General features: G+C 40.7%; 1 protein-coding gene across 7 annotated transcripts in view; it reads left to right on the top strand.

The window, feature by feature from the left end:
• LOC131433161 (G protein-activated inward rectifier potassium channel 3) overlaps positions 1-26,406 on the top strand; it is a 307,064-nt gene that overhangs the window by 266,563 nt on the left and 14,095 nt on the right. For 5 of the 7 annotated variants that reach the window (XM_058600008.1, XM_058600009.1, XM_058600013.1 and 2 more), the window contains 6 exons: positions 13,140-13,287; positions 13,343-13,701; positions 13,764-13,953; positions 14,011-14,135; positions 14,318-14,423; positions 14,519-14,954. In XM_058600008.1, coding sequence (XP_058455991.1) covers positions 13,140-13,287; positions 13,343-13,701; positions 13,764-13,953; positions 14,011-14,135; positions 14,318-14,423; positions 14,519-14,859 — 1,269 coding nt within the window. In that variant the 3' untranslated portion in view covers positions 14,860-14,954. The remainder of the gene's footprint in view (positions 1-13,139; positions 13,288-13,342; positions 13,702-13,763; positions 13,954-14,010; positions 14,136-14,317; positions 14,424-14,518; positions 14,955-26,406) is intronic. The other 2 variants (XM_058600010.1, XM_058600014.1) reach the window with 2 other exon arrangements.

Genomic DNA, 26,406 nt, shown 5'->3' with positions numbered 1-26,406 from the left:
TTGATGTATGATCCGTCAGTGTAGAATATCTTTTCACAGTTGACTGTTCTGAATTTGTTATAAAAAATATTGGGGGCCACTTGAGGGCGTACGTGATCCGGAATTCCACGAATCTCTTCTCTCATGGATGTGTCGAAAAATACAGTGGAATCAGAAGTATCCAAGAATAGGACACGGTTGGGCACAAACGAAGAAGGGTTAATATTCTGAGCCATGTAATCAAAATACAAGGACATAAAACGGGTCTGAGAATTGAGCTCGACAAGCCTTTCGAAGTTTTCAATCACCTTCGGATTCAAGATTTCGCATCGGATTAGCAATCGATATGAGAGATCCCAGAATCGGTTTTTCAACGGTAAGACGCCCGCCAACACTTCGAGACTCATCGTATGAGTTGACTGCATGCAACCTAAGGAAATACGCAAGCAACGATACTGGATTCTTTCCAGCTTGATGAAATGAGTGTTCGCCGCGGATCGGAAGCAAAAGCATCCATATTCCATAACGGACAATATCGTTGTTTGGTACAACCTGATCAGGTCTCCTGGATGGGCACCCCACCACGATCCGGTTATCGTACGAAGAAAGTTGATTCTCCGTTGGCATTTTTGTTTCAGATATCTAATGTGACATCCCCAGGTGCCTTTGGAGTCGAACCAGACCCCGAGATATTTAAATGTGAAGACCTGAGCTATGGTTTCACCCCCTAGTTGAAGCTGTAATTGTGCTGGTTCTCGCTTCCTTGAAAATACAACTAGCTCAGTTTTCTCCGTAGAGAACTCGATACCCATTTGAAGAGCCCATGTCGACAAGTTGTCGAGGGTATCTTGTAATGGTCCTTGGAGATCGGCAGCTTTGGGTCCTATAATAGACACAACGCTGTCATCGGCAAGTTGTCTTAGCGTGCAAGATGTGTTGATACATTCATCAATATTGCTTACGTAAAAATTGTATAAAAGGGGGCTTAAACATGAGCCCTGAGGAAGACCCATGTAACTGAATCGTATTGTCGACAAATCACCATGCGCGAAATACATGTGTTTCTCGGACAATAGATTATACAAAAAGTTTTTCAAAATTGGTGAAAGACCATGCTGATGCAACTTCTCAGATAGGATGTTTATGGAAACTGAGTCAAAGGCCCCCTTGATGTCGAGGAAAACTGACGCCATTTGTTCTTTACCATGCGCAAATGCCATTTGAATTTCTGTTGAGAGCAACGCAAGACAATCGTTCGTTCCTTTGCCCCTGCGGAAACCAAATTGTGTATCTGAAAGCAAGCCATTAGTCTCCACCCAATTGTCAAGACGAAAGAGAATCATTTTTTCGAACAATTTCCGGATGCAGGAAAGCATAGCAATCGGCCGATACGAATTGTGATCGGAGGCTGGTTTTCCTGGTTTTTGGATGGCGATCACTCGCACTTGTCTCCAGTCGTGTGGGACAATATTACCCGTAAGAAACTTGTTAAATAAATTCAACAAGCGCCTTTTCGCAGGGTCAGGGAGATTTTTCAACAAGTTGAATTTAATTCTGTCTAGCCCCGGGGCTTTATTGTTACACGACAAGAGTGCGAGTGAGAACTCTACCATCGAAAACGGTGTTTCGTTTGTATTTGATGTCGCGGCGCGGGTGGTCTTCTGTTCCGGAACAGAGTCTGGGCATACTTTTTTAGCGAAATCGAATATCCAGCGGTTGGAATATTCCTCGCTTTCATTCGTGGCGTTTTGGTTGCGCATTCGTCGGGCTGTGTTCCAAAGAGTGCTCATCGATGTTTCTTTTGATAATCCTTCAACAAACCGTCGCCAATAACCAAGTTTCTTTGCTTTGACTAAGTTCTTCATTTGCTTGTCTAACGCCGCGTAATTCCGATAATTATCGGGTGTTCCATTTTTTCTGAACTTTTTGAACGCTAAAGATCTTTCCGCGTTCAGTGATGAGCACTCTTTGTCCCACCACAGGTTAGGAGGACGGATGTTGGTTTTCGCGCCAGGTACACGTTTCGTCTGAGCTTGAGTCGCGGTGTCGAGAATCAAGCCAGCCAACAACGTGTACTCTTCCTCCGGAGGAAGTTCTTGTGTTGATTCTAGTTTCTCAGATATCGAATTTGCGTAGTATTTCCAATCAATATTTCGTGTGAGGTCATACGAAACATTGATTGTCTCCGATGGTCTTAATCCGTAGGTGATTGAAATTACGATAGGTAGATGGTCGCTACCGTGGGGATCGGGGATCACCTTCCACGTGCAATCCAACCGTAGCGAGGTCGAGCATAAGGATAAATCCAGCGCACTTGGTCTTGCTGGTGGTGCGGGAATCCGTGTCATTTCTCCGGTATTCAAAATAGTCATATTGAAGTTATCGCAAAGATCATAGATCGCGGTTGATCTGTTGTCATCATGAAGACAACCCCATCCCGCACCGTGAGAGTTAAAGTCTCCTAAAACTAACGTCGGTGCGGGAAGAAGTTGCATGATACTGCTGAGCCAGTGGTACCCAACTGAGGCTCTAGGGGGAATGTAGATGGAAGCAATGCAAAGGTCCTTGCCTTTCATTGTGACATGACATGCGACAACTTCAATACCTGGTATCGATGGGAGGTTAATTCGATAGAAGGAGTAGCACTTTTTGATCCCCAAAAGTACTCCTCCGTAGGGATCGTCTCGATCCAGGCGAATAATGTTAAAATCGTGGAAGTTCAGGGAAACATCAGAAGTTAGCCAAGTTTCGCACAATGCAAATGCGTCACATTTCAGATTATTCACAAGAATTTCAAAAGAATCTATTTTTGGGATGATACTTCTACAATTCCACTGTAAAACAGTGATTGAATCCGTGACCTCGGTGGATGAGTTAGCCATCGAAGGATACGATCGCTGAAAGAAGGGGCCATTTTGCAGTCAACTGCTTCAAAAAAGTTCTAACTGTAGGTATCAAAGCCATAAACAGGCTTTTAAGGGGATCAGAGATATTGAAGGTGGTAAAAATCCAGTCCACAACATCAGAGAATTTTATGAGCCCAGCACCCAGCTGATTCTCTGTTGGGTTTTCAGGGGCACTTGGGGATTTTGGTGTCCCGGGAAGTGGTGGGAATTCCTTCTCAGAATTGAGTTTTCCGAAACCAGGAACTTTTTGCTTCGGAGCTTTTTCTCCACTACTCCTAAATATAAATGTTGGAGGCCCATCGGAAGACATCTTCGAACCCTTACTTGGGAGCTTATGAGAGGATTTGTTTACTCTTTTTCTAAAGCTATGAGGGACCGCCGAAGATGTACCTTCCAATGGGTCGTCAAACTCGCTCTCGTCAGTTGACAAGCAGGTATAGATGTTCGTTGATTGTTTAGGGGGTGTGGCAGTCTTGAGCATGTCAGCAAAGGAACGCTTGGAGTGTTCCTTCAGGGAACGCTTCATGTTATCCTTGCGCATTTTGTACGCAGGACATGCCATTAGGTCATGCGGACCCTCCTTACAGTAAAGACACTTTTCAGTGCGTTTACCGCAAGAGCCATCCGCATGAGACCCCCCACAGTTAGCACAACGGAGCTTATTGCAGCAATGGGATGTTGTGTGTCCCAGTTGCTTGCAGTTGGTGCAGTTCATTAAACGCGGAACAAAAAGACGAACAGGGAGGCGCACTCGGTCCAGGAGGACGTAGTTAGGTAAAGCCGAGCCAGCGAAGGTCACCCGATACGAGTCTGATTGGGGATATGATTTGGTACCATCCCCCGCGATCGACACTGAATGCAATCGCTTGCAATCCAGTATCTTTACGGTCTTAAGTAAGGGGTTTTTAAAGCAACCCATCCCGTACTTAAGAACGTCTTCGCATGTCAAACTGGCATCGGTGACCACGCCGTCAATCTCGACTTCACGAGCGGGGATGTACACACGATATTCCCGCGTAAAGAGCTCGCATTGAACGATCTCGTTAGCCTGTTTTGCACTGGTTAACGAGACCCTAAGCTTGTCTGGGCGCACCTTGTCGATACTCTTAACGGTAGAGTATCGCTTTGACAGTTCTCTCGATAATTGAAGAGTGTTCAATTTTTTTCCATTTAATTTGGGCCGGAAATAAACCGTATACGGTCCGGCCGGGAGTGCAAGTCCGTCGGGATAATTTTTAACGCGGGGTTTGTTGCTATTAGCAGTTGTATCCATTTCATTATCTGGTGGATCAGGATTATGTTTCTCAATGTTTATCATGACACGGAATTGTATCCGTGCGGGTAAGAGATCTGGGGTACTATCAGGTAATTTAAACGACAGATAAAATAGGAAAAGAGAATATTACTTATCTTAAACAATAGCCACCAATGCCTGGCCTTGGTTAATCGGTGTGCTCCGTAGCAAAGCTCGGCCGCTGGGGCCACGCGTTGATTGAATTGTAACTGTGCCCGTGTGCAAAAAAACCTCTAGGAGGAAAAAAGCACACAGCACCGGGTCACGGCACCACTCCAAACGTTCGATCACTATTTAAAGTCTACAGACTTGCACTAGCACTTGAAATCGCCTAACGGTATTGTTTCTATTTTTTTTTTTTTTTTTATTCAATAATATATATTAAGGCACACTGCGTTAAGCTATAAGATGCCGAGGGCATTAATTTTACTACTTAAAATTAGAGTAATTTATTCTATTTCCTGATGTGATTTCGAGATCAGATTTCAAGGATGTAGTCTCCAACTAGTCATCGGCAGCGTCTGGTCGGTTGGAACTTGTACGCTGAATTATCCTGGTGACGTTGGTACGCATCGATGGTTTTCGTATTCTTTCGTGTGGGTCCGCGGGAAACACCCCCGGGCAGCGAGAACCCGGCGGGTGGCCCGCGCGTTGATCATCGACTGAAAGGAGTGAAACAAGGAGAAATAAATGTTGCTGGAAAAAGGGATAAGAAAGTGAAATTACTTAGCTCAGCGAAAAGATCTAATTAGTTAACGTCGAGATAGTGAAGAGACGAAAGAAGGGGGAGCAAAACAAAATTAGTGTCAGCACAAAGATCTTGTTAGTTCCGAAGAAGATGGTGAACATATGTTGGATGAGGAGTTGCGAGCGGATGTTAGGATCGAGGTTGAACTGAAATATCATCGGGGGATAAGTGAAGACTTTCTAAGGAATACTAGCTCATTTTGCAAAAAAGCAAGATTTCGTTTCGCTTTTATTTCATTGGCTTAAACATCCACGTGGAATGGGATAAAGGTTTCTGAGAGAACACAGATCAGACTTGTACGTTGATGATTTTTATGAACTGGTATAAGAGTGACATATAGGGAAGGTCTCGATGAGCCAACACGTCTCGTACTGGAACCCCGGGTGATATACCTCGGGCCCGAAGGGAGTCCATTAGCTGCGATCTGGCGCCACAATACTCGGTACATGCCCAGACAATATGTTCGATGTCGTGATAACCCTTACCGCAAATGCAGAGACCGCTCTCCACGAGGCCGATACGCCGGAGGTGTGCATTCAAGATGTGGTGATTAGACATGAGCCGGGACATCACACGAATGAAATCACGACCCACATTCATCCCTCTGAACCAAGGTTTCGTCGATACCTTCGGGATAATGGAGTGTAACCATCGTCCCAGCTCCCCATTACTCCATGAAGTTTGCCAACTTTCGAGAGTCCTTCGACGAGATATACTGAAAAATTCGTTGAAGCAAATTGGTCTTTCGTAAATTGCACCATTTAATGCGCCCGCCTTAGCCAATGAGTCTGCCTTTTCATTTCCCGGAATGGAACAATGTGAAGGGACCCAGACTAACGATATTGAATAAGACCGTTCAGATAAAGTTCGCAAGTGTTCCCGTATTTTCCCCAGGAAATATGGGGGATACTTTCCTGGCTTCATTGTCCGGAGAGCTTCTATTGAGCTTAGACTGTCCGTGACAATGAAGTAATGGTCTTTGGGCAAGGTTTCAATGATCTCAAGGGTGTACTGAATAGCAGCTAATTCTGCGACGTAAACTGAAGCCGGATCACTGAGTTTGTAAGAAGCGGTGATGTTCTGATTGAAGATACCGAAGCCTGTGGACCCGTTGAGATTTGATCCGTCAGTGTAAAACATCTTTTCACAGTCGACTGCTCTAAAATTATTGTAAAAAATATTAGGGGTCACTTGAGGGCGTATGTAATCTGGAATTCCACGAATCTCTTCTCTCATGGATGTGTCGAAAAACACAGTAGAATCAGAAGTATCCAAGAAATGAGCACGGTTGGAAACAAACGAAGAAGGATTAATATTCTGAGCCATGTAATCAAAATACAAGGACATAAAACGGGTCTGAGAATTGAGCTCAACAAGCCTTTCGAAGTTTTCAATCACCATTGGATTCAAGATATCGCATCGGATTAGCAATCGATATGAAAGATCCCAGAATCGGTTTTTCAATGGTAAGACGCCCGCCAGTACTTCAAGACTCATCGTATGAGTCGACTGCATGCAACCTAAGGCAATACGCAAACAACGATACTGAATTCTTTCCAGCTTGATAAAATGGGTGTTTGCCGCGGATCGGAAGCAGAAGCATCCGTATTCCATTACGGACAATATCGTTGTTTGGTACAACCTGATCAGGTCTCCTGGGTGGGCACCCCACCATGATCCAGTTATTGTACGAAGAAAGTTGATTCTCTGCTGGCATTTCTGTTTCAGATACCTAATATGACATCCCCAGGTGCCTTTTGAGTCGAACCAGACCCCGAGATATTTAAATGTGAAGACCTGAGCTATGGTTCCACCCCCTAGTTGAAGCTGTAATTGTGCTGGTTCTCGCTTCCTCGAAAATACAACCAGCTCAGTTTTCTCCGTAGAGAACTCGATACCCATTTGAAGAGCCCATGTCGACAAGTTGTCGAGGGTATCTTGCAATGGTCCTTGGAGATCGGCAGCTTTGGGTCCTATAATAGACACAACGCTGTCATCGGCAAGTTGTCTTAGCGTGCAAGATGTGTTGATACATTCATCGATATTACTTACGTAAAAATTGTATAAAAGGGGGCTTAAGCATGAGCCCTGAGGAAGACCCATGTAGCTGAATCGTATTGTTGACAAATCACCATGCGCAAAGTACATGTGTTTCTCAGACAATAGATTATGTAAAAAGTTGTTCAAAACTGGCGAAAGACCATGCTGATGCAACTTCTCAGATAGGATATTTATAGAAACTGAGTCAAAAGCCCCCTTAATGTCTAGGAAAACTGACGCCATTTGTTCTTTACGAGCAAATGCCATTTGAATTTCTGTTGAGAGCAACGCAAGACAATCGTTCGTTCCTTTGCCTTTGCGGAAACCAAATTGTGTACCTGAAAGCAAGCCATTAGTCTCGACCCAATTGTCTAAACGAAAGAGAATCATTTTTTCAAACAACTTCCGGATGCAGGAGAGCATAGCAATCGGCCGATACGAATTGTGATCGGAGGCTGGTTTCCCAGGTTTTTGAATGGCGATAACTCTCACTTGTCTCCAGTCATGAGGGACAATATTACCCTCGAGGAACTTGTTGAATATATTCAACAAGCGCCTTTTGGCAGAGTCAGGCAGATTTTTCAACAAGTTGAATTTAATTCTGTCTAGCCCCGGGGCTTTATTGTTACATGACAGAAGCGCAAGTGAGAGCTCTACCATCGAAAACGGTGTTTCGTTTGTATTCGATATCGCGACGCGGGAGATCTTCTGTTCCGGAACAGAATCGGGGCATACTTTTTTAGCGAAATCGAATATCCAGCTGTTAGAATATTCCTCGCTTTCGTTCGTCGTGTTTTGGTTACGCATTCGTCGAGCAGTGTTCCAAAGAGTGCTCATCGATGTTTCTTTTGTTAATCCGTCAACAAACCGTCGCCAATAACCTAGTTTCTTTGCTTTAACTAAGTTCTTCATTCGCTTGTCTAGCGCCGTGTAATTCCGATAATTATCAGATGTTCCGTTTTTTCTGAATTTTTTGAATGCTAGAGATCTTTCAGCGTTCAGAGATGAGCACTCTTTGTCCCACCACGGGTTGGGAGGACGGATGTTAGTTTTCGCGCCGGGTACACGTTTCGTCTGAGCTTGAATCGCGGAGTCGAGAATCAAGCCAGCCAAAAACGTGTACTCTTCCTCCGGAGGAAGTTCTTGTGTTGTTTCTAGTTTCTCAGATATCAAGATTGCGTAGCATTTCCAATCAATATTTCGTGTGAGGTCATACGAAACATTGATTGTCTCCAATGATCTCAATCCCCTGGCGACTGAAATTACGATAGGTAGATGATCGCTACCATGGGGATCAGGGATTGCCTCCCACTTGCAATCTAGTCGTAACGAGGTCGAGCAAAGGGATAAATCCAGCGCACTTGGTCTTGCTGGTGGTGGAGGAATCCGTGTCATTTCTCCCGTGTTCAGAATAGTCATATTGAAGCTATCGCAAATATCATAGATCGCGGTTGATCTGTTGTCATCGTGAAGACAACCCCATCCCGTACCGTGAGAGTTAAAGTCTCCTAAAACTAACGTCAGCGCAGGAAGGAGTTGCATGATATCGCTGAGCCATTGGAACCCAACCGAGACTCTTGGGGGAATGTAAATGGAAGCAATGCAAAGGTCCTTGCCTTTGATTGTGATATGACATGCGACCACTTCAATACCTGGTATCGAGGGGAGGTTAATTCGATAGAAAGAATAGCACTTTTTGATCCCTAAAAGTACTCCTCCGTAGGGGTTATCTCGATCCAAGCGAATAATGTTAAAATCGTGGAAGTTGAGGGAAATATTTGAAGTCAACCAGGTTTCACATAATGCAAACGCGTCACATTTCACACTATTTATTAAAATTTTGAAGGAATCAATTTTCGGGATAATACTTCTGCAATTCCACTGTAAGACAGTGATTGAATCCTCAACCCCGTTCGATGAGTTAGCCATCGAAGGATACAATCACTGAAAGGAGGGGCCATGTAGCAGTCAACTGCTTCAAAAATGTTCTAACTGTTGGCATAAATGTCATAATCATACTTTTAAGAGGATCAGTGATATTGAAGGTTCTGAAAATCCAGTCCACAATATCAGAGAATTTCAGTAGTCCAGCACTTGATTGATTCTCTAGTTGAATTTTGGGGGTACTGGGGGTGTTTGTTGTACCAGGAAGTGATGGAAATTCTTGGTCTGATCTTAAGTTTGCCAGACCAGGAGCCTTTTGCTTCGGTTTCTGTGAAGCACTTCCCCGTGTTGTAACTTTGTTGATCCCCACAGAGGACACCCTTGGGCCTTTACAAGGCAGTTTAGGAGATGAGGTTGGCTTTCTTTTCCTAGAACCGCTAGGCATAGCAAAGGATGTTCCCTCTTGAGGGTCATCGGAGTCAATCTCGTCAGAAGGCAAACAATCATAAAGGTTTACCGATTCGACAGGTGGCATGGCGTTCTTCAGCATCTCTGCGAAGGTGCGCTTGGAACGTTCTTTAAGAGATCGTTTTAATTTTTCCCCGCGCAGTTTGTATGTGGGGCATGAACTCAATTCATGTGGATTTTCCCCACAGTAAAGGCACTTTTCAGCTTTTTTACCGCAGGAATCATCCACATGGTCCCCCCCACATTTAATGCATCTCTGTTTATTGCCGCAATAGGTGGCTGTATGGCCCAACTGCTTGCAGTTAGTGCAATTCATCACCCGCGGCACAAAAAGTCGAACCGGTAAGCGAACTCTGTCCAGAAGGATGAAGTTAGGAAGGACAGATCCAGCAAAAGTCACCCGAAACGAGCCTGATGGAGAATATGTTTTTGTATTATCCTCTGCAATTTTTATTGAATTCAATTGCTTGCAGTCCAATATTTTTACCTTCTGAAGTGTAGGGTCCCTGAAACAACCAACCCCATGCTTCAGAAGGTCTTCGCAATTCAGGCTCGCTTCCGTGACCACGCCGTCAATTTCTACTTCTCGCGCTGGTATGTAGACTCGATAGCTCCGTGTAAAAGCATCGTGGCGAGCGATCCTATTCGCCTGCTCTATGGTTTTTACGACCACTTTCAATTTTTTTGCTCGAACCTTTGTTATCTGAATCACGTCCGGATAATGTTTAGCCAGTTCGCGCGATATTTGCATCAAATTAAGCGGTTCATCTTTTTTGGACCGGAAATATACCACATAAGGCCCAGCAGAACCGATCGGCCACACGCGAGTACGAGGGGGATTGTCAGAGGAAGGAAGATAATTTTGGTCTTCTATAACATCCATATTGATGAGGGGTTTGCCATTTGAGGGGGAAAGGCCTCCACCCTCGCTCATAATAAGGTGAAGGAGACGCTTCACAAAGATATGCTAGCGAGAAGGAAAGAGAGAACAAATACTATAATAATACTTAGCTTGTATCACTTCAAGGGTAGCAAAATGATCGTCCCTGCTGCTGGTGTGCAGAAAACTTCTCAACACAGCAACCAATGAACACTGACCACGTGTTTGGTTTTACGATGGCGGTAGATGCTAAGCAGTATCTTCAGACACACTCTCACTATCACACAAGTCTTCACTGCACATATACAATATAGCCGATGGCTATCAGTTTACGCCTGGAAGGCTAAGTCCGAGCTGGCTACCGTCCGGGAGGCAGAGCTCGACCTTGGCAGCCAATATGGAGATTCGTTGCTGTAAGCACGTGTTATCACAACGATTTTTGTGGTATCGAAAAATGCACTTTTTATCCGTACAACGGATCGAATTGCACTAGATCGGGATGGGTTAGCTCCGATCCCATACACTGGCACTGAAATTACCCGTAACAAACGGTCGCAATCCACAAATAGGCACTCTACAGAAAACACTTGGGGAGATTCTACCAAAGCGACCGATGACAACGAGTGTTCGATACGAAGTCCCTCTATTGTTTCTATTGTTTCGTGTTTGTCTGGTACACTGCTCACAGTAACAAAAGATTAATCTTTGATTGACCTTGAAGCGGATTAGCACGGCTATATACACACTTGCTCTACCACGAATTAGCATCCGAACGGTACGACGGTCGCGTTAGGAATGAAGAGCATGCTGTAGTTAGTTCCCATCGAAAATCTATCGAATTTTCTAGCTCAACTAATCAACGAAAATAATGATTCGTTTAATTATTTAAGTGAGCAGTCCTCAGATGACAACTGTAATCGTTTGTCATATTCAAGTATTAATTCTTCAGAAAACTATGTTAATGAGGTTTGTTTTATCACTTGTATGTGTTTGTGTTAATATTATTTAATATGTTTTAAGTGAATATAAAAGTAGTACTTTGATTATTATCATAGAACCTGTTCTACAATTTGTGACGATACTTTTCTTTTTCCTAAATACGGATTTGTAAAATACCCTTTGTTAAGAATGTATTTTCTTGACACAAATTTCAATATATTTTTAGTATAGCTCATAGTTGAGTGTAATTGAAAGATTTATTATTTTTTCAATTTGGTATTATTGGATAACTCATCTGTTATTCAGATGAAAAGTCCTATGATCCCATAGTCTACTGAAAAAGACTCCTGGTTTCGAAAATACAGGGTTTCTCTTGAATGGCTTAACCGAGTTTCTCAAATTTATATCTAAATGACGAATCTGAATGTTTTATTGGGTAACACCGCGTAAGATGAACCACCACCTCTCATTTCTTTGTGCATCGTAGAAATGAATCAGTTGATCAATATGAGTAATATTTGGTCTTTATACAAGAACAGTCTTGTTTGCGTCATGTGTAATTTTCATTTGTTCTGTATGATGTCATTTGTGGTGTGTGATAAAAAAGGTTCGAATTAAAACTAACAATAATTTCTCACGTCCATATAAATGAGAAAAAGTATCATTACAGTACTAGATGGATTAAATCAGATTTAGCTTAGCATGTCAAACAAGTTATATGCTACCATATCTTGTTTTAAAACATCATAAGTAGTAGAGCAAAACGAAAACATAATTTGTTACCAGGTAATCAATTTATTAAGTGAAATCAAATTAAGAATTCAATTTGATGTCGATATCATAATATGATTTCAATTTGCTCTCATTTTGATGTACGACTTTACTCGGATCTACAAAAAACATACTAACAGACCAATCAAATCAGTTTCAAATCACCAAGATATATTAAACAAGACAAGGGGTGAGAGTAAACTGTCCAAGCTCGTATTTTTTTTTAAATTTGAAACGTTCACTGATTAAAGGAAAATTCTGGATATAAATTAATTGGAGCAGATGATTATGCTTAAAATACCTCAAACTTCGTTTCCCGAAATCTACTCTTCAAACCCGTTCTAAAAATAGCCGGAAATCGTTTTCATTTTATGGCAAAACCTATTTTTTATGGAGTATTTTCGTTATTTGGGATTTGGTTCGTACAAAGAGTTACGCAAAAGGAGGTAAGGAAAAATTCGTAATTCGGAGGTTTGGGTTTATTCTAAACCATGAAGGTAGTTCTGTAAATATACATTTATATTTAATCCCCTATAGGTGAATTAAAATAATTCTTGCAATCGGGGCTCCTTTGGTCAATAATTTTAAGCTGTGACTATTTCTTATTATTTGTCGATAATTCAAAATCGGCGTGAGATACGGTAAATATCACTCAAATTGTATACGAAACACAAATATTTTGGTAGCCAATTTACGCACTTGTTTCAACAAGCAGAACTGAGTGAATTGGTTCAGATGTTTAACGTTTTTACGTAGGAGTCGACTTTCAAGTCCCGTTGTAAATAGTCGGTTATAAAACGGGAGCAAACGTGTTTGGGCAACTATAGAACGTGGTAAACTTTGAGCATTAAAAGTCATTGCAAGACAAAAGACAATGAAGCTGTTGGCTTTATTTTGCGTTTTACTGGGTCTGATTACTGTAGGGGAAGCATTTCCCACACTGAAGATTAAAACAATAGCGACCAAGAAGATACCAATTGTTACGCTTCCTCCAGTTACTAAATCACCACCAAAGCCGATATTTGAATTTGATATGAAAATTGCCAGTGCAATAAAGAACATTTAAATGCATCGAAATGGTATCTGTTTGTTGATGACACAATCCTAACATGTGGACTCATACCTCAATTCTAGTACGACAAAGTAATACGCCTACTGCGACTGTCTGTTGATTTCTTGCTAGCGCCTGCGCTTAATTTTAATCACCGTCTCTGATTTGCCTACTTGCAGGATATTTTCACCACACTGGTCGACATTCAGTGGCGTTGGACGCTGTTGGTATTTGCTCTCAGCTTCATCCTATCGTGGCTGGGATTCGGTACGATTTGGTATCTGATCGGGTACAGCCACGGCGATGTCGCTGCCTATGCCATTGGAGGTTTGTGTTTCCGTTATTATTATTTGCGTTGGGTTATTTTTCATTTTTTTTACAGATTCCCAACACCATCCGTGTGTGACCTCAATCTATGGATTCACTTCTGCATTCCTGTTCTCGTTGGAAACTCAATCCACCATCGGTTACGGGAATCGATACGTAACGGAGGAATGCCCGGAAGCGGTGTTCATCGTGGCACTGCAAAGCATAACCGGTGTATTTATACAAGCATTTATGGTGGGAATTGTATTCGCGAAACTTTCCCGCCCGAAAAAGCGAGCCCAGACGTTGCTATTTTCACGTAATGCCGTCATCTGCCACCGGGACGGGGTACCGTGTTTGATGTTCCGAGTGGGTGATATGCGCAAGAGTCACATCATCGAGGCGCACGTGACGGCGCAAATCATCCGAAGGAAGGTGAGCTCTGGGAGTCGGTTAAATTTGTTAAAAAAAACTTAGTATTTCAATTGATTCAATAGATCACCAAGGAAGGAGAGTTACTGCCATTTTTCCAGCAAAATTTAGAGGTTAGCTGCGACGGCGGAGACGACCGGCTTATGTTTATATGGCCGTCGATTGTCGTGCATAAAATCGACAAAAGTAGTCCACTGTACAATCTTTCCGCGCAGGATGTACTCCGGGAACGGTTTGAAATTGTCGTAATGCTTGGTAAAGTGGACGATTTGGCGATTGTAGAATTCATTCAAACATTTCAGTATTTTCCAGAGGGAGTAGTCGAATCGACTGGAATGACAACTCAGGCTCGAAGCAGTTACTTACCATCGGAAATTCTGTGGGGTCATCGTTTCGAGTCGGTGGTTACATTCAAACGAGATACCGGAGAATATGAGGTATGTATGGGCAGTTTAATGCATGGACTGCTGCGATGAATGAATCAACTAGGAACGCGCATGCGTATCTCCGTAGCATTCACGCATTTTCTCACGAGTTCCGGCTGACACAAATTCGATGTTTCACGTAGGTCACTCATTAACTGAGCTATTAATCGATTTTTTTCATTTTCAATTAAAAGGTTGATTACACGATGTTCAACAATACCTACGAGGTGGATACGCCACTGTGCAGTGCCCGGCAGTTGAGTATCGTTAAGAAAGAACTCAAAAAGCAGAATGGTGTAGGTGAGGTTGTTTTTTACGTTCTACCGTCGTCTCGAGACTGTTCGTCTGACTGTTTGTTTGTTTGTTTATTGTTTTCCCGCGTCAATTATCAACAGCACCCAGTTCATCGAGTGACGAATCGGACACTTCGTCCTCTTCGGATAACGGATCGGCGACGGCACGATCTTCCAACAAGCCGCCGCCGCAGTCGAAGCGGCAAAACGGTTTTTTGCATTTGAATTTGAACGCTACCCAACACCTGCAAACGGTTGTTCCGGAAGTTAATGGTGGCGGTGGTGTTGGCGGCGGTGGCGGCCCTGGAGGAGCTTCTCTTGATATTGGTGAGCTCACGGGTGTTGTTACCGTTATCTCCGAGGGGTCTCCTTCGACGGCACAGAAGCAACGGAACTCCCGCATGCTTTCCGTCAAGGAACCATCCATGGACTCGCTGTGCTGATTAGGAAGGGGTGTCCGCGTGAGAGTCACAGTAGGCTGTATATTTTCTGCTGTCGATGTTTTACGATTTATTAACCAATCAAAGTGTGCTGTGAGGTAAATATTCACTTGTGTTACGTCTGAACTTCGGTGGCTTGCTGGGCATGTGCACATTCGAGCTTTGTTTCTACTAACATCCTTATTAATTTGCCAGACGGCATTATTTTTGTATTAAGTTCAGATTTCATGCATTGAATCACCACCTTATTGGAGGTTGTTTGTAGAATGTTTCGAAACTTTCGCTTTATGTCATCTATAAGTTATTTTTATCCGCTTACTAAGCATTTCATTTAAATCCTTCTCATTCTTCTTGAGCTTTCCTGTTTAATCATGCTTTTGTAGATGTCGATTGAATATTGCTCAGAGCAGTTTTGTGGATCGTACAGATTATCTTCATATCATTCTAATACACTTTGGAAACGGTGGTGTAAGACTAAATTCGACCAAAATAACAGTTTTGCGCTGAAAATCCGCTGAATATAATTTTTCGAACTATTCAGTTTAGCGAATTTCGCCGCACGGAAAGACCGAAATTAGCATTTTGGCGAAAAAATTAGTTGATTTTCTGATTTTAGTTAGTTATTTTTTGAGACAACTAAAAAAATCTTACTTTTGCTAATTTAGATTTTTTAATTCTAATTCTCTTAATAATAATAAAATATTTGTTGAAATGGCTATTTTTTTTAGTTGAATTCACCAATTAAACGTGCTGTCATTTCTTAGTTAAGGCACGCTTCATATCCATTCAACTAATTTTTTAGTTGAATTAGAGAAAAAAAAACGTTGTTTTCAACCAACACAACTGGTTGAATTGGTTTCTGCAATTAGCAGCTATATGGCGCTCGTTAACACCGTAATGACTACTAGCCACTAGATGGCACACTACTACCGAAAAAAATTTCAGTCGCGGTTATCTTTTCTATATTTGCAGGTATAAATACGATGTTGTATTGGAGAAAAAGACATAAGCGAAACATAAACTTCTTTTTGAAAAATTTTACTTCTAAATCGCTGTTTTCTTCATTCGACTTCGCGAAATCGACTCTCTCACTGAAAACTTTGAGCACTCGGAAAACAAAAACCGAATACAAGTATACACCGGACGGCGTAACCCGGAATGAGAAGATACAAAAAAACATCATTTGACGTGTACAATTAGAGTGCAACATTCGAAACTCACTTCACTGTTTCGCGTAAAAACATTATTACCCACAATCGCTTCAACTGCGCACAAATTCTGAATAAATACACTTTCCACTAAGAGTTTACGTCATTTCTACATATCGGGGTAGAAATTTATATATGGATATATCGTAACACATGCGAAAAACATCTAAACAATTTGCGAGCAGTTTCAACAAGACTGTCCCTTTTAGCTTTTTAATGGATTGTTTGGCTTTGACACTGCTGTCATTCAGTAATGACGGTGATAGATAAATAGAATCAAAGTTTCTGGTTTTAATAACGAAATTAGTTGTCAATGAGAATTTCGTGTTGGATTGAAATATTGCTGGTTTGTGTCCAGAAAATTCGCCAACTAAACACATTCTCTAAAAATAAGAGTTTTTTTCAGCACAGTAAATTCTAAATTTTAACTAATTTTATAGTTATTTTGGAAATTTTGTTGTTAAAATCAACTAATTCAAAAACAGTAATACGAATTAGGCGCAGAGCTAATTTCGGTCGTTCCGTGCGTTTAAGGTGCCTGTTGTTGAAAATTTCACTTCATTTTCTTCAGGTGCTGATACCTTTCTAAATGAAGTATTTCAAAGTGAAATTCGGAATATAATGGGGTAGCTACATGTGAGTTTTGCTATTAATAAATATACTGTTAATATGAGTATGCAGTGCTTTTTGTACAGCTTTTAATTTTGATCTTTAAGAAAAAACTAAGAGTATATCATCTGCAATACCAAGAAATTAACTGTACTCAAGTTACACGTAAAAATTCTGGGTCTTGATTGCCAACGTTTTCTAGTTTGCAAATCTTGCTAGTTAGTGGCAACTGTAACTTACTTACTCCAGAAATAGTTGTGAAAAACTTCAAATTAGAACTCACATCGATTTCTCAGTGACGACTGAGCTGATTTTAACAAATTTAGATTTTAAGGATGTTGGGCAATTTTGTTTCGATCCTAAATCCGGTTCCAAAACTACAGTCCTATGAATACTTAAGCATTTCAAATCACCATAAAAAATCTCTGATTTCGGAAATACCGGAAACTGCGTTTAAAAACTTTCCACTTTAGCGTAAAATGGTAATGAGAATGGCATCAATGCATCACCAGTTGCATTTAAAAGATTTTACATCCTGCTCTGTAGCTGTCCTGGAATTTTGGAGAATCTAGAATCCACTATCTACAATTCAGATCCTGAATCATGAGTTCTGAGTCCTGAATCCAGATTCCCGATAGCTGATTCTTGACTCCCGATTTCCTATTTTCGAATTTATTAAAAGATGGCTTATTGGCCAAGTGTTGCTTTACAAAATATTTATTTTGCGTTAGAAGCCGACGTTTCGAAGGAATATCCCTTCATCTTCAGGGCAACTATAAGGTTAACATACATGATTAGTCACAGTTTCCACATTATACAATTTCATAACAAATTGTTTACTCACAAACGACAACAAATATTTTTCGTCAAGTTGAAATCAGAAATCAGAAATCAAAAATCAGAAATCAGAAATCAGAAATCAGAAATCAGAAATCAGAAATCAGAAATCAGAAATCTGAAATCAGAAATCAGAAATCAGAAATCAGAAATCAGAAATCAGAAATCAGAAATCAGAAATCAGAAATCAGAAATCAGAAATCAGAAATCAGAAATCAGAAATCAGAAATCAGAAATCAGAAATCAGAAATCAGAAATCAGAAATCAGAAATCAGAAATCAGAAATCAGAAATCAGAAATCAGAAATCAGAAATCAGAAATCAGAAATCAGAAATCAGAAATCAGAAATCAGAAATCAGAAATCAGAAATCAGAAATCAGAAATCAGAAATCAGAAATCAGAAATCAGAAATCAGAAATCAGAAATCAGAAATCAGAAATCAGAAATCAGAAATCAGAAATCAGAAATCAGAAATCAGAAATCAGAAATCAGAAATCAGAAATCAGAAATCAGAAATCTGAAATCAGAAATCAGAAATCAGAAATCAGAAATCAGAAATCAGAAATCAGAAATCAGAAATCAGAAATCAGAAATCAGAAATCAGAAATCAGAAATCAGAAATCAGAAATCAGAAATCAGAAATCAGAAATCAGAAATCAGAAATCAGAAATCAGAAATCAGAAATCAGAAATCAGAAATCAGAAATCAGAAATCAGAAATCAGAAATCAGAAATCAGAAATCAGAAATCAGAAATCAGAAATCAGAAATCAGAAATCAGAAATCAGAAATCAGAAACCAAAACCAATTCTCGATTCTCGATTCTCGATTCTGAATTCTAGATTCTCGATTCTTGATTCTCGATTCTCGATTCTCGATTCTCGATTCTCGATTCTCGATTCTCGATTCTCGATTCTCGATTCTCGATTCTCGATTCTCGATTCTCGATTCTCGATTCTCGATTCTCGATTCTCGATTCTCGATTCTCGATTCTCGATTCTCGATTCTCGATTCTCGATTCTCGATTCTCGATTCTCGATTCTCGATTCTCGATTCTCGATTCTCGATTCTCGATTCTCGATTCTCGATTCTCGATTCTCGATTCTCGATTCTCGATTCTCGATTCTCGATTCTCGATTCTCGATTCTCGATTCTCGATTCTCGATTCTCGATTCTCGATTCTCGATTCTCGATTCTCGATTCTCGATTCTCGATTCTCGATTCTCGATTCTCGATTCTCGATTCTCGATTCTCGATTCTCGATTCTCGATTCTCGATTCTCGATTCTCGATTCTCGATTCTCGATTCTCGATTCTCGATTCTCGATTCTCGATTCTCGATTCTCGATTCTCGATTCTCGATTCTCGATTCTCGATTCTCGATTCTCGATTCTCGATTCTCGATTCTCGATTCTCGATTCTCGATTCTCGATTCTCGATTCTCGATTCTCGATTCTCGATTCTCGATTCTCGATTCTCGATTCTCGATTCTCGATTCTCGATTCTCGATTCTCGATTCTCGATTCTCGATTCTCGATTCTCGATTCTCGATTCTCGATTCTCGATTCTCGATTCTCGATTCTCGATTCTCGATTCTCGATTCTCGATTCTCGATTCTCGATTCTCGATTCTCGATTCTCGATTCTCGATTCTCGATTCTCGATTCTCGATTCTCGATTCTCGATTCTCGATTCTCGATTCTCGATTCTCGATTCTCGATTCTCGATTCTCGATTCTCGATTCTCGATTCTCGATTCTCGATTCTCGATTCTCGATTCTCGATTCTCGATTCTCGATTCTCGATTCTCGATTCTCGATTCTCGATTCTCGATTCTCGATTCTCGATTCTCGATTCTCGATTCTCGATTCTCGATTCTCGATTCTCGATTCTCGATTCTCGATTCTCGATTCTCGATTCTCGATTCTCGATTCTCGATTCTCGATTCTCGATTCTCGATTCTCGATTCTCGATTCTCGATTCTCGATTCTCGATTCTCAATTCTCGATTCTCGATTCTCGATTCTCGATTCTCGATTCTCGATTCTCGATTCTCGATTCTCGATTCTCGATTCTCGATTCTCGATTCTCGATTCTCGATTCTCGATTCTCGATTCTCGATTCTCGATTCTCGATTCTCGATTCTCGATTCTCGATTCTCGATTCTCGATTCTCGATTCTCGATTCTCGATTCTCGATTCTCGATTCTCGATTCTCGATTCTCGATTCTCGATTCTCGATTCTCGATTCTCGATTCTCGATTCTCGATTCTCGATTCTCGATTCTCGATTCTCGATTCTCGATTCTCGATTCTCGATTCTCGATCCTCGATTCTTGATTCTCGATTTGGGATTCCAAATCCCAAATCCCAAATCCCAAATCCCAAATCCCAAATCCCAAATCCCAAATCCCAAATCCCAAATCCCAAATCCCAAATCCCAAATCCCAAATCCCAAATCCCAAATCCCAAATCCCAAATCCCAAATCCCAAATCCCAAATCCCAAATCCCAAATCCCAAATTTCAAATTTCAAATTTCAAATTTCAAATTTCAAATTTCAAATTTCAAATTTCAAATTTCAAATTTCAAATTTCAAATTTCAAATTTCAAATTTCAAATTTCAAATTTCAAATTTCAAATTTCAAATTTCAAATTTCAAATTTCAAATTTCAAATTTCAAATCCCAAATCCCAAATCCCAAATCCCAAATCCCAAATCCCAAATCCCAAATCCCAAATCCCAAATCCCAAATCCCAAATCCCAAATCCCAAATCCCAAATCCCAAATCCCAAATCCCAAATCCCAAATCCCAAATCCCAAATCCCAAATCCCAAATCCCAAATCCCAAATCCCAAATCCCAAATCCCAAATCCCAAATCCCAAATCCCAAATCCCAAATCCCAAATCCCAAATCCCAAATCCCAAATCCCAAATCCCAAATCCCAAATCCCAAATCCCAAATCCCAAATCCCAAATCCCAAATCCCAAATCCCAAATCCCAAATCCCAAATCCCAAATCCCAAATCCCAAATCCCAAATCCCAAATCCCAAATCCCAAATCCCAAATCCCAAATCCCAAATCCCAAATCCCAAATCCCAAATCCCAAATCCCAAATCCCAAATCCCAAATCCCAAATCCCAAATCCCAAATCCCAAATCCCAAATCCCAAATCCCAAATCCCAAATCCCAAATCCCAAATCCCAAATCCCAAATCCCAAATCCCAAATCCCAAATCCCAAATCCCAAATCCCAAATCCCAAATCCCAAATCCCAAATCCCAAATCCCAAATCCCAAATCCCAAATCCCAAATCCCAAATCCCAAATCCCAAATCCCAAATCCCAAATCCCAAATCCCAAATCCCAAATCCCAAATCCCAAATCCCAAATCCCAAATCCCAAATCCCAAATCCCAAATCCCAAATCCCAAATCCCAAATCCCAAATCCCAAATCCCAAATCCCAAATCCCAAATCCCAAATCCCAAATCCCAAATCCCAAATCCCAAATCCCAAATCCCAAATCCCAAATCCCAAATCCCAAATCCCAAATCCCAAATCCCAAATCCCAAATCCCAAATCCCAAATCCCAAATCCCAAATCCCAAATCCCAAATCCCAAATCCCAAATCCCAAATCCCAAATCCCAAATCCCAAATCAAATTTCAAATTTCAAATTTCAAATTTCAAATTTCAAATTTCAAATTTCAAATTTCAAATTTCAAATCCCAAATCCCAAATCCCAAATCCCAAATCCCAAATCCCAAATCCCAAATCCCAAATCCCAAATCCAAATCCCAAATCCCAAATCCCAAATCCCAAATCCCAAATCCCAAATCCCAAATCCCAAATCCCAAATCCCAAATCCCAAATCCCAAATCCCAAATCCCAAATCCCAAATCCCAAATCCCAAATCCCAAATCCCAAATCCCAAATCCCAAATCCCAAATCCCAAATCCCAAATCCCAAATCCCAAATCCCAAATCCCAAATCCCAAATCCCAAATCCCAAATCCCAAATCCCAAATCCCAAATCCCAAATCCCAAATCCCAAATCCCAAATCCCAAATCCCAAATCCCAAATCCCAAATCCCAAATCCCAAATCCCAAATCCCAAATCCCAAATCCCAAATCCCAAATCCCAAATCCCAAATCCCAAATCCCAAATCCCAAATCCCAAATCCCAAATCCCAAATCCCAAATCCCAAATCTCAAATCTCAAATCCCAAATTCCAAATCCCAAATCCCAAATCCCAAATCTCAAATCTCAAATTCTGCTGTCCCGATTCCAAATCTAAAACTCAAGAATCCAGAATCTTCGATTCCTAATCCATAATCTTTAATCCATTTAACTCAGATTGGAGAGGTTATTGACCACGAAATGTTATTCATGAATTACACTGAGGTTTATTTTTACGCGGGGTATACGTTCAGCGCAAAAAAAAGCGTAATTACGGAAATCCGCGTGAAAAAAAAAACCCGGGTAACTTCGGAAATCCGCTTAGAAAAAAACCGCAAAACGGAAGAAAATTTTGTTTTTGATGTCAAATGTCCTAGAAATGCATGAAACGTCGAGATCTGGTGTACTCTGAACATTTTTTTTGAAAAAAATCGAAAGTTTTCTAGTGTAAAAGAGTTTACTTAAAAGAAAATTCGGGATAACATCAGATCTCGACGTTTCGTAACGTAACTTCAGAAATCCGCGAAACTTCGGAAATCCGCCTAAAAAGAAACCACATAAAAATCACCGCGCAAAAAAAGACCTCAGTGTAATTAAATTTCCCTTTCTCAAATGAACTTTCTTCAAACGCAAATGAAAAGGAAGTCGAGTGAAACATCATTGGCAGACACGGTAAATAGTCTATATACTAAAGACCCACAACAAACACATCACAACAAACAGACTATTGACTAATAATGGTGTACGAATCCGGAACCCCATTTCTCGGTCACTCAAAGCGTGTACGGAATCAGACCGGTCGTTACCCGCCACTTACACTACATACCTAGACCTTGAAATTTGATTGAGAAATTACGTTGAACCTTCCGCTCGTTTAAAACTTTATGTGCTGCGTTCCCCGCCCCGGACACGGACATTTTGCATTCCGGACGCAAAACGGTGAATGGTGACACAACGCTTCGCACCAACATGTCCGCCATGGCCTACTAGGTGCAGATTCCGATTCCCTATTGCTTTTGACAGTTGGCTAGCTTCTGGCACGTGTGCCGTCCCCGTTGCCTGTTTAATATTCATCGATCGTGGGGCAAGAAGTCATCGATCATCACATTTGCTGGCTTGAAATGCAGTAGCACCGTGCTGTCTGATGAACTTCGGAAGGTTCCAGAGCTTTGCTTTAATACACGGATGATCTAAGCGTTGAAAATTGTTGCATTTATTTGTCTACTAGTGATAACGAAGATGAGCACTCAACTCAACGTGCCGTGATTGGGAGGTGCTTTGTGAGTTGATGACATTTCTAGGTTAAGCTGCGAGATGAGCGCAGTGACCTACCGGTGGTTTACGGATCATGGATCTCGCGGATAAATTGAAAGTAGTAGCTTCAAATCTGTCATCAGAATTTTTAATTCTTTGGTAGAATAAAAACATCTGAAGTACGAATAGAAAAGCGGCCGCCTAGCGGAACATCACGTAAAATAAGAAGCGTAACGATTACCAGTAGCAACACTCATAAATACTAATCTTTCACCGTATCAGCATTTCCGCATCAATCAACGGAATGATCTATCTGGCCAGTTCAGCCGGTCATTGGATGATCTTGATCTTCACAACTGCACGGCTCGCATGGAGTTGCGACGGCCTGTAAAAACGACGACGCGATCGGCGAGCGGCGAGCGGCTGCTCACGGTGCTAATTGTGACGTAGATGATACTGGATCACATCGCATCACGTCCATAACGATGTGACAATTGCGCTGACAAAACAACAGCCAACCCGGGGAAATATTTATGCTTAACGTGCGCGGTATAACCGGTTGGGTCAACAAACGTCCACAATGAGAAATGTCATCTTTGTCGGTGGAGGTTTTTCAAAAAAAAAAAATGAAAATTTTGATCTTTTTTTTCGTTACGCGCGGCTGCCACTGGTTGGCATGGTTTCGTGGGCTTACAAAAGCAAAGTTTGGCTTTGTTCCAGCTTGCTTCGATGAAAAACGAACGGTGCACCGCAAAAGTTTTTCCCTTAATTCCAGTGTAAGTTTTAATTTGTACTCCCCCAGATTTAGTGTAATTTCTCGTGCGTATCAACCGTCGCAATTCGAGGCTACGTAGATTATTTGTCATCTTGTTCGCACTTCAGGAACGAACTTGTTTGCTTGCTCCACGATCTGGCCGGAACTTGCTAATTCGCTGTGCTGACTGCTGAGGTTCATGTTTTGATTGATGATAAACGTATGCTAATTAGCCCAGCACTGTTCGGGCTGGAAATTTTTCGCTCTCGGTAAAATGTTCATAATTACAAATTGGACCTACATCTGCAGCCATTGTCCGTCCAAGTCGAAGGAACCAGTTTGTTTCACGGAACGCACTCCTAGTGAACCGGTAGAAAGCGGCATAAGAATAATTTAAACTGTATCCGTCAAATCTGTCAGCAACTTTTTTTTTCTCACATGTCAACTGAGCCGGCCGATCGAAACAGTTTCCATAACGACGTCGTCGCGGTAGCAGAATCGTTTATCGGCACACGGCAATTGCATAATGCACACTCGCAGTTAGAATTTTGTTGCATCGTTACTCTGTGGGTTGACGTTAAAAGTATAGAACTGGATCTATAATTCATACCGTGCCGTGCGAAATGACAGTCCACGTGCGCTGGCGGGGGCGGGAATGAAAAAAAAAAAATAACAGCTTCATGAATACAATTCCTAAGTTGGATTATACTATTTCGCAGCATTTACGGTGACAGGTTCAGTAGCGGTGTCATGTTTTGTTTGGTGTGTATTTTAGTGTTTGACATTAATTCTTTAATTTTTTTTTCGAAAAAAATCTCATAATTTTTGTTAATTCCATTCATCCAAATTATTGTCAACTATTTTCTTTATCAAAAGATTCATGTATTCTTAGATTTGGAAAATTGCAATTCTTAAATATTAGGATTAGAAATTCTCATCGTTTTATAAAAGATTGCGTCTCTAGTTTCGGACTAGGATTGAACGATTTCTACGCTTTAATTTCATATAAGCGTCTTTTGCGGGGTGTCATTTCTTCAATATGAAGTTTTGAAAAAATACTCATGAAATTGAAAAGTTTTCACTTATTGAGCTCTAGTTCTAAAACCAAAATTCGGATCCGAATGAGATGCTCTAGAAATTATCAAATGACTTCAAGACCTTTCGTTTGAAGCTTGGATTGTGAAAATCGGTTGAGTCATTCCCGAGAAAATCGAGTGCACATTTTTTCCTTAATTTTCACATATTACCCTATAACTCCGGAACAGAAAGTCGGATCTCAATGAAGTTCCATAAGATCATTAATTTGGAACAGAGTTTGTGAAAATCAGTTTAGCCGTGTCTGAAAAAGTGAGTGCATATTTTCATTTTTCTGGATCTCAAGAGATCGCTACTTTTAAGTGGTCAAACCATCGAAGAGCCTTTGTATCTAATCTAACTAATTCGTCTGAATCAGATAAGGAAGGAAAATGGCCAAAAAATGATACCAGAACTAATTCCGTATATATTTCTTACACCCGCTAGTATTCTGCGGCTCCGGCACAAAAACTATTTGAATGAAAGTGTATGGAAAATTTTGCCTCGTCCGTTGTATAGTCTAGAATTGATCCTATCCGACTGCCATTTGTTTTGATCGATGCCTAAATTTGCTCAATATTTCACACGATTTTTTAGGTTCACAGGAATTGAAAGATGAAATTCGAACGTAGGATTAGGGTCTAGATCTAGGAATTAGAAACTTAGGACATGGCGTTTGAAAACTGAAAATTCAAATTTGAATTTTGAAATTTGGGAAACCCAATTTGCGACTTGGGGCTCAATACAAAAATCTGAGATTTGCTATCTAGAGCATGCAAAATGCATGGTCTGGGCATAGTATTTGGAACTCGGGTCTTTTGACGTGGGACTTGAGACGTCGGACTTGAAACTTGAAACTCAAAACATGGGAAATGAGACTAGAAATGTGAAACTTGAATTTCGGAGCTCAGAACCAGAGAAATTTAGGATCTAGGAACTTTAATCCTAAAACGTGGTATTTTAAAATTGGTAGTTTAGAACTTGAACTTAGATCTTGGACCTTGAAACGTAGGCCGTAGGATTGGGAGCTGAAGCTTAGAATCAGAAAAATCATATTTAGTATTTAGTATATTGAGTCTGAAACCTGAAACCTGATACTAGAAACTTGAAACATGGTTCTTGGGACTAACAACTGGTAACTCAGAATTTGAAACTAGAAGTTTTGAATTATTAATTCAAAACTGCAAACTTGAACTTGTAAATTAGAACTTACAAACTTACTTACGAAACGAAACTTACAGCTTGGAATTAAGAACTTGAGAGGTGGAACTTCAGCCATCGGGCTTAAGACTTTGATTTCAGAACTAGGAACTCTGACCTTTGATCCTGGAATTGGGGTCTCGGAACTTTTTTTTTTTTATTTTCATAAATACGTTTATTTCTTAAGGCAGTTTACATAAGTTTTTCTTCGCCGTAGCATCACTTTTACATAATATTCTTATCCTAATTTAATTCTAACATAGTCACAACGTTTTGCATTTATTAAAACATATTCTCTTATTACTTAAATATCATCTTAGGTAACTCGTCATTAATTATGAAATCTACTCGGAAATATTATTTGAACCAAACGATTAACTTCTATAAATTATAAAATAAGCTGTTATTTTCAGACATTTTGTTGATAATTTCATAAACTGTTTCG

Source organism: Malaya genurostris, chromosome 2 (assembly GCF_030247185.1).
Source record: "Malaya genurostris strain Urasoe2022 chromosome 2, Malgen_1.1, whole genome shotgun sequence".
NCBI lineage: Eukaryota > Metazoa > Arthropoda > Insecta > Diptera > Culicidae > Malaya > Malaya genurostris.
The sequence above is the reverse complement of the archived record's forward strand: the minus strand, read 5'-3'. Positions and strand labels throughout refer to the sequence as shown.